Genomic DNA, 8,725 nt, shown 5'->3' with positions numbered 1-8,725 from the left:
GTAAAAGCGAAACAGAAACCAGAAGTATCCTATAGAGGATTCTAGAAAACATTCTTGAAGCTTTGAGTCCAATTGAAGACATCAGCAAAACAAAATTATTTTGTTCCTTAAATACATGTATAACTCGGTCTAAGTAATTTAATGTACCAACTCATTAATATGTAGCAATATTATTATTGTTGTAAAATAATAACTTTGTAAACAAAAAATATATAAAAGATATTAGGTTAGGTAGGTATATTAGTTATAATTTATAAACTTATAAATATATATATCTGCAATGATATAACATATACGTATAATATAATCATGTTATTATTTTTTTTAAATTAATAATGAAGATGATTAAATTAAAATACGCATATAGTTAAATAAATAGGTTTAATAAATAAAATAAAGATACAAATATGAATCAGTAATAATTTTTATAGGTAATTAAATGATTCAATAATATTGACGCAAGGATCCGCTGATTTTTATAAATATTTTTGATTACACGAAGTTAGTTGTTTTTTGCAGCCGAAGAATCATTCTTGGACATTTCCTGTGGCAAAAACTATATGCATTATTTTTCAAATACCAGCCACCAATAGATTATTAAATATTTAATGATCAAAGATATTTTTTTGAATTTACCTTTAATTTATGTAAAATATTATTTAGGTCTTGTCCCAACCCAATTAATTTGTTCTGGACATTTTTTGGTAGGTGGTTAAAATATGCATTTATCATACTCCTGGCCATTTTACTAGAAGTTTGAATTGAATTAAGTATTCTTTGCGAAGTATTGGCAAATTCGCTTATTCTCTTCTTTTGCAATTCTCTAGTTTCCGGCGATAATGATTCTAAGTATTTCTTAAAATAGCGTTTAAATATTATTTAATATTTATGATCGTACATATTAATCTATTAGTTATCATCTATCGTATTAGTTTATAGTGTTTATACTCCGTACCTATTAATGATTAAATTATTTTAAATTTATTGTTATGCTTATGGTATCATACATATATTAAATTTTATTTTAGTGTAATGTCATAAACTTTTATAAATGCCAATCTGTTGGCTTGATGAAATACTTATAAATTTAATTTAATTCTCTCGTGCACATTTTACATTGTAAATAAGACAAAAACAAGTATACAACAACAATTTATAATATCAACTTTTAAAAAATGAGTTGGAAAAATATGACGATGGTTCAAAATATGGCAAGGTATAATAATATTATAATGTCATACCTTGTCATGTTTTTTTACCATTTTACATATAGTGTATAAGTATTAAATATATTATAAAGTAGGTAGGTTAGATACTATAATTATTAGGGTTCGGATTTGAAGGCAGCATAATTAATAAAAAGGCATTTAAAATGTAAAAAAGGCAAAAAAAGCATTTAATTTATATAAAAAGCAATTCAAAAATATTCTACAAAAATTAATACGGTAACTAGTTGGTATTAAAAAAAATTCTACTTGTAATTGTGATTTTATTTAACTTTCAGCATAATAAAAAATAAAACAGAATTAAATAAACGCGTAGAAAAATTATTAAAAGACAATTGAGATCGACGAATGCGAACATCGAACCGTCTTGAATCTACGCATTATAAACATATTTTAATCTTTAAATAGCTAGTACGGGTACTTTTATGGCCATATCAAATACTCGTTATCTAAGACGGTAACGGATAGAACATTATAGAAACATAACATCGACAATGCACCGTTTTCACAAGCTCTTATCGATTTATACCGATAATATGTAAACTGTGTATACAATTATTAAATGAACTGAAATTAAACATAAAAAAGGCAAAAAAAAATACATTCATCGTCTTAGAAATCAAATGAAATAAATTTTTGTATAAAAATTATTTCTCTATTATGATTATTAAAAGAAAGGCTTTTGCCTTCAAATCAAAACCCTAATAATTACATATTTTATATACATAAATTAAAATTAAATATATATTTTTTGGTTATTCGGCTTTAAAAATCACAATTATATAATTTGAATTATTTTGTAGGTATGAAAATACTAGATATCATGAAAAAAAAACGTGTTAACAATTATTTATATAGATTTTAATGTTTAATTTATTAAAAATCAATTGCTTAAATTATGAAAATAAATCAACAAACCCATTTATTTCTCGAATAGAAAATAATATAGTGTACAATATTAGAATAAGTTTGCTTTGAGTATTTAAATATGTGTTTTTGTAAATAGGCATAACCATTAATAATACATTTATATTTTCTCAAGTAATTATTTTCCAGAACTTTTTTTTTTATAAAAATTTTTTTACTTTATTATTTTAACGATTCATTAAAAACACAAAGAATAAAGAGCACAACAATGGTTCTTTAAAGTGGTCCTTAAAAATCTATCTACCTAATCATAAATACAATTTAAAAAAAATAGTTACACTACCTATTATATTATATTTTTTTGTATTTTATACAGTAAATTAATTACTTAAAAAATATTATTACCTTTTCAATTTCTTCCTTCTTCCGTTTAAGTTTGATTATAAGATCATCTAAAAATGGTTCTTTTTCTATACCGGCTTCCGATGGATTTACAATATTTTCAATTTTTCTATACGGTATTTCAACAATATCAACCAAAGATTGAAACAAAGTGAGGGCCATTTTATCGAGCTCAGTAACCTCAGAAGAAACCTGTGCAAAAATTATCATTCATACAATTAAAATCAAGTTTTTAATATAGAGTAGAAGTTTAAAAATACTTTCCTGGGCTACAACTAATGCTGATATAACGAGAACACAAACATTTGATGTCTTCATCTTAGTAATGAATTTGAACGAATAAACTCTCAAAACGTATTCACTGCATCAGAACTTACCATATGACATATATATAATATAATATATTCAATAAAAATAACCTTGACAATTTGTTTTTGTCCATCAATTCCAACCCAATAAACATCTTCTTTTATACCTGTCTTTCATGAAGTTCGATGACATTGCTAAATCTTATATTGTTTACGTCCGCCGTATGGTATTAATGTATTATGTTGTATTATATATTTATATTCTTTACTTCCGCTACTATCGTTTTATTTTTTATTAAACTGTTTACGTCTGCCTCCACCATATCCATATGCAATTGCACTATAATATTCTAGATTTAAGAGAAGATGTCCTGAAATATTTTCCCAAACACCTAACTAAATAATAGGTAAGTAATTAACTGTACTTGTATTTTTTTTAATTTAACCTCGTTAGTATTTAATTAGTCAATTTTAGGAAAAAAAGTAAAACACTCTACGTGTTTGATGTAATGAAGTAACGTGAGGATAACCTATATATAAGTTAATAAAATTAATAAATAATACAACTTGAAATTTTTATTAGTATAACGTCTAAATATTTAATATTAAAATAGGATTAAACAAAAAAATATATAAAACAAAATTATTTATTTTTCTTAATTATTTTCGATTATTTCAACTACCTATTTTGTTTTTTTTTCTCACCTCAAATATTTTATTTCATTAATCAATTTCTAGTACAAACACATAGTGATAACTGATCAAAGAATAAACTATTATTTATGAAATCTGCATTTTGTTTGCGATAGATACAATGTTTGAAAAATACATTAATATTTTAAATATTGAATAGAGAAGAATAACAAAACAACTAAATTTCATGACTCTATCCAATATTTTTTGAATAATCTATAATATTATATTAAAATAAAATATAATGATTTCCAAGACATACTTTGTCGCTTAACTGTTTACTCTGTTTTATATCGTATTATTATTTACATTTTGTCATAATAAGCATCTATCATTTAATATAGGTAATATCAATTAAAATCAAACTATAGATAAAGTTTCTCAAGATAATGGGCATGCAGTAATACTAAATATATTTTTTTTCAACACCAATTACAATGTACAATGTTCTAATATAATAAATTAATAACTAACAATTTTAAAATAGTGTTATTCATTGCATATCGTATATTTTATTGTAAATTTATATAGTTAAATAATTAAAACAATAATATATTAATAAGTTAAATTTTTCATCACATACTTAAAGTTTAATATAAGATTTATGTATAAATACGTGTGTTACTATAAAGTGTTTTAATCAATATTTTATAACATTTGCTTTACGAATAAATTTAATGTATACAAATTTAAATGCACATCAATAAATACAATTTACATATTTCCTACAATATCATTAAAATAGTCGTCAATTGTAGATTATTTGTCATTTATGTTTATACTGATATAATTTAAATGTTAACTTGGCATTGTTATTTATCGTGCCACTAGATTGTCTAGATTTTTATCGGATATCTATTAAATATTAATTATTATTCGGGTAATTTTGTGGTGCTTTAGAATCATTCATATTTTCAATCTGTGCATAAAAAATGTATTTTATTATTCAGTCATTTAATTTAATTTAATATAAATTAAGATATATTAAATTTAAACAACTAAATTTACCCTTAATTTTGTTAAGAAGTCATTAATATCATTTCCTATGACAGTTAATTTGGTTTTAATATTCTCCGGTAATGTATCAAAAGATTTATTCATTGTGGAGGACACAGATTTTGCAGCTTTTGAAAATGCTCCAGACATGTACATTGACAAGTATCCAATCATCTTTCTTTTATTTGCTCTCTCTTCTTTTGGCATCGTATTGAATATATCCTTAAAAAATATTTTATTTAATATATATTCATTATGTACTTAAGTACTATATATTATGATATAACTTATTTTTATATTTTTGTTATAAATTATCATAACTGTCTGTATAATATACAACATACACGTATTATTCAAGAACTATAACATGATTTACTTACAAAATATTATTTTTACAAAAATACACGAAAATGTAAAAAAAAAAATACATATGAAAATTCTTTAGTTTTCTGATATTTAAAAATATTATATAAAACAATACTACATATATTATTTAATAATTATTCTATAATCAGGTAGGTAACAAGAAAATTATCTTGATAAGATTTAAAAAACTTTGAATATCGCAGTGTAGCAAATCAAATAGATGACTTTATAGATACGTTATAGAGTATAGACTCTCTATAAGTTGAAAACCTATAATAGCTACCAACATTGTGAAATTTATAGCAATCTTAAGTACATTCAGATCATCTGTTTGAAATGCTATTATTTAGTTGAAGATATTTTAATATCAAAATGATTAAAAAAAAATTTTATTTTAAAGTAACATATGATATAACTTATATGTGTGAATATAATAATACACTATAATGAGAATGACGTGTATAATACAACATAAGGTATCACAAGAAAAATCATACTTGCGCAATAAGTGCTATCATGGTAAAGATCTATCACTTTATATACTTAGGATGAATTCATATATAAAAGAGGTCATCAAGTATTAGACTAATCGATGGTATTCTTATGGCTGATGAAACTAGACTGTTTTGTACAGATTTTAAACTTGAAAACAGCAAACTAGTTTTATATTATAGTCATAAATATAATATACAAATAAAAAATATAATAAACATCTCAGATTAAAATAAACTAAATCTTATCATGAGAAATTAAAATCGTTTTGTAAGACAAGCATCTTTTACATGCGAAACATTCTAGGCAGCCGTTTGCTCTTTGGCTCTATGACGTCATAATAATTTTCTTAACACTCAAATACCCAATATTAAAATATTATCGAGACTTTTATTAAATATTTCCAATACAATGATTAATCATCAAAATTAAGATTAACAAATATAAATTGGTCTGATAATTTCCTATAATACATCAATAATACGATATGACTGATGTTAGTGTTGAGTACAAATTGTTTACCATACATCCGTAATATGTCTGTACACGCAAATATAGAACATAATCGGAATAATCTGCTACGTATATATCATAATTTGAAAATATTAAAATAGTTTAATTTTAAATGATTTTAAAATGTAAATATATAAAAACAGGTAAGTACTCTGATAAAATATGAAGGAAATATTATACAAATAACATAATTAGTATTAAGTATAGCGTTACAAATGATTTGTTTTTGATTAATAAAATGCATTTTAATAAATAACAATGAATGAATAAATTATTTTAAGATTTAAATAATAAGTTTAGAATATTATGGTACCTACCTATATTTATTGTTTAAAATATTTATTGGTTTATTATTTAATCTATGATTATATGAATATTTAAAAATATATTTTTAACTTAGGAGGATACCACGCCAGCATGTGTTGTCTCTGTTTTAGAAACATACGACATGGCAAATGTTATACGTTCACAATAATACATTTTACTCTGTCATTTTTGAAATTAGAGTGAAATTGCACTTTATAAAATGTAAATGTAAGATTATTATCCATGGAATGGCAGGGATTCTCATAGGCTTATTAATTTTTAATTTCATAATGAGTTTAAGTGAGTTTTAATACTCATATAGTACTTTAATATATACAAACAATTGACAATTTTAAAATACTCATAAATCTTTTGAAAATTAAAATATAATGAAAGCCAATGAAATTCCCTAGATAATAATCTTACATTTAAATTATATAAAAAGTGAATTTGCTCTAATTTTAGAAATTACAGAGTAAAATATATATGATTTTGAATGTAAAATTTGACATTTTGTATGTTTATAAGACCGAGATTATTGGTAACACATACTGATGTGGCGTCCTCTTAAGAAAAAAAAATGTCAAGACAATAAACGATTTTATAATTTTTCGAAATATAAAATATTACTAGTTACATCTTGGACTTGTTCCATAAGTAGCTTTGATTTCCACCAGAATTCATGCAAATAACCTTCTACATTTGATTTCATTGGTATTTCATTTAATAAATCGTTGATAGGTTTTGCAACAACCTCAAACGAAGATGATAGAATTTTCATTAATATTTTATCTAGTTCAGTAGTTTCAGAGGAAATCTATAACATATTAATATCAAATATAATTATTTATTAATATACAATTGAATTAAATTAAATAAAAAATTATTTTATGTATTTTAATTTATGCTACGCAATAATTTTTTTACTTTCCTGAACTACCAATACAGACAGTAATAGAACGTTTATATGAGTCGTCCTCATCTTGTTGGTATCTGATTTTGAATGATAATCGTAGGCTACATGAAATCAATATTTATACTATTTCCCTTTTTATCACTTGAATAACAGAAATAATGCAATAGTTAAATTATTCGATTAAAATCATCATTATTTTAATTGGATAATAAACAATAGATCTGAGTAGAATAAAATACAAATAAAATATGATTATATAATTTATCAAATTTTTTTTTTTATGCTTACGTGGGTATTCACAAAGTATGCTGACGAAACTTTAATATACAAATAAAATAATAATGTTATTAAATTATATTACAAAATATTATGATAGCAATAAAAGACCAAAGTTTCATAAAGGTTATACTTAGACCACTAGCTGCCTATCAACTATTTTTAATCAAAACAATGGATAGTAAGCAAATTAATAAAAATTGCGTGAAAGAATCGTAGTTGACAAGATCAAAAAACTATACGATGGTGCATTGCTTAAATTTCTTAATTAAAAATAATATGTAATATTTATTTAAAGTAATTTCAAAAATAGAAATAAATAATAATTTTGATTCATCATAAATAAGAATATATTCAATTTCCACAACTTCCAAGCATTTAAACTAGTTTTTTTTTTTTTTATTGTCCTTGAATAAATTCAGCTTTGTTGACTGATCCATTATATAACTACATGTATATTGTATAACATTAAAAAGTAATAAATATTTATAATATTATCCTATACATGGTATTTAAGTAAGACGAAATTAAACAATATAATACAATTTATAAGTACATAATTTAATACACATATAATAACAAATGACATCTCAAAATATAATATGTTTGATGTTATTACGAAGTTTTGGTGTTCATTTTATACTATACACACATAAGCAGCTAGTAGTCCTGCTTAAAAATATTATACATTTTTTTTATTAATTAAGGCTTCAAATACAAATGTTTATTAACCTACAATGGTTTACATGTTTAATCTATAATATAATGGAGATTTGATAGTTGTGATGTGCTGTCTTTGATTATACATTTATATGTACAGGGTCCGTCAGAACAAACGCATGTTTTTCAAAATGATGCTATGCTCAAAGTAATTTCAGTAAAAAATGTTTTATTATGTCAAAAAATGTATACGCATATGCAGTTTCTTCATATGTAACAAAATGTAGGTTTTGAAAATAATGTCATACATATGGCTCATTTCGCGTTTTGGGGACATTCCCGTGGCCTCCTTAATCCCTTGACTTGAGAATATATAATTTTTTTTGGTGGGGTCACATAAAATCAAAAGTCTTCCAATACAAACCACGAACCCTTGATAAATTGAGAGACGAGATCACTCAAGTGGTGAGAAAAATTTCGAGACAGATGCTGATTGACACGATAGGATCGTTTTGCGAATGCCAACACCCCTACTTAGTGGTTCAAGGGCGCCATATGCCTGACATTATTTTCAAAACCTAAATTTTGTTACATATGAAGAAACTGCATATGCGTATGCATTATTTGATATAATAAAACATTTTTTACTGAAATTACTTTGAGCATAGCATCATTTTGAAAAACATGCATTTGTTCAGACGGAC

The 8,725-nt window shown here is 23.7% G+C and overlaps 2 protein-coding genes across 4 annotated transcripts; both read right to left on the bottom strand.

The window, feature by feature from the left end:
• Positions 1–364: 364 nt before the first annotated feature.
• Positions 365–2,915, bottom strand: LOC107169326 (uncharacterized). Of its 2 annotated transcripts, none has more exons than XM_089226248.1 (4): positions 2,763–2,915; positions 2,499–2,690; positions 637–855; positions 365–556 (listed from the first exon to the last, which is right to left on the bottom strand). In XM_089226248.1, the coding sequence occupies exons 1-4, from the start codon at positions 2,811–2,813 to the stop codon at positions 503–505; spliced, it is 516 nt and encodes a 171-aa protein (XP_089082374.1). In that variant the 5' UTR covers positions 2,814–2,915; the 3' UTR covers positions 365–502. The 2 variants fall into 2 exon arrangements, with proteins under 2 accessions (XP_089082374.1, XP_089082375.1); XM_089226249.1 differs by having other exon boundaries at positions 365–544; positions 2,763–2,914.
• A 1,057-nt stretch (positions 2,916–3,972) lies between these two features.
• Positions 3,973–7,230, bottom strand: LOC149056117 (uncharacterized). Of its 2 annotated transcripts, none has more exons than XM_089226250.1 (4): positions 7,103–7,230; positions 6,807–6,988; positions 4,505–4,714; positions 3,973–4,415 (listed from the first exon to the last, which is right to left on the bottom strand). In XM_089226250.1, the coding sequence occupies exons 1-4, from the start codon at positions 7,149–7,151 to the stop codon at positions 4,362–4,364; spliced, it is 495 nt and encodes a 164-aa protein (XP_089082376.1). In that variant the 5' UTR covers positions 7,152–7,230; the 3' UTR covers positions 3,973–4,361. The 2 variants fall into 2 exon arrangements, with proteins under 2 accessions (XP_089082376.1, XP_089082377.1); XM_089226251.1 differs by having other exon boundaries at positions 6,807–6,986; positions 7,097–7,155.
• Between the last annotated feature and the right edge of the window lie 1,495 nt (positions 7,231–8,725).

Source organism: Diuraphis noxia, unplaced genomic scaffold (assembly GCF_037042655.1).
Source record: "Diuraphis noxia isolate RWA-SAM2 unplaced genomic scaffold, SU_Dnox_SAM2 contig0004, whole genome shotgun sequence".
Classification (NCBI taxonomy): Eukaryota; Metazoa; Arthropoda; class Insecta; order Hemiptera; family Aphididae; genus Diuraphis; species Diuraphis noxia.
This window is presented reverse-complemented; position numbering and strand designations above follow the sequence as displayed.

Bases quoted from the DNA above. Each gene is read 5' to 3' on its own strand.
- LOC107169326 (XM_089226248.1), bottom strand. From the start codon at position 2,813: ATGAAGACATCAAATGTTTGTGTTCTCGTTATATCAGCATTAGTTGTA. The intron at 2,691-2,762 runs CAGGAAAGTATT...ATAATTTTTGCA, and splicing joins TATCAGCATTAGTTGTAGCC to CAGGTTTCTTCTGAGGTTAC. The intron at 856-2,498 runs GTAATAATATTT...CGCTATTTTAAG, and splicing joins AGAAGGAAGAAATTGAAAAG to AAATACTTAGAATCATTATC.
- LOC149056117 (XM_089226250.1), bottom strand. From the start codon at position 7,151: ATGAGGACGACTCATATAAACGTTCTATTACTGTCTGTATTGGTAGTT. The intron at 6,989-7,102 runs AGGAAAGTAAAA...TTAATATGTTAT, and splicing joins ACTGTCTGTATTGGTAGTTC to AGATTTCCTCTGAAACTACT. The intron at 4,715-6,806 runs GTAACTAGTAAT...ATATTTTTTAAG, and splicing joins TTATGGAACAAGTCCAAGAT to GATATATTCAATACGATGCC.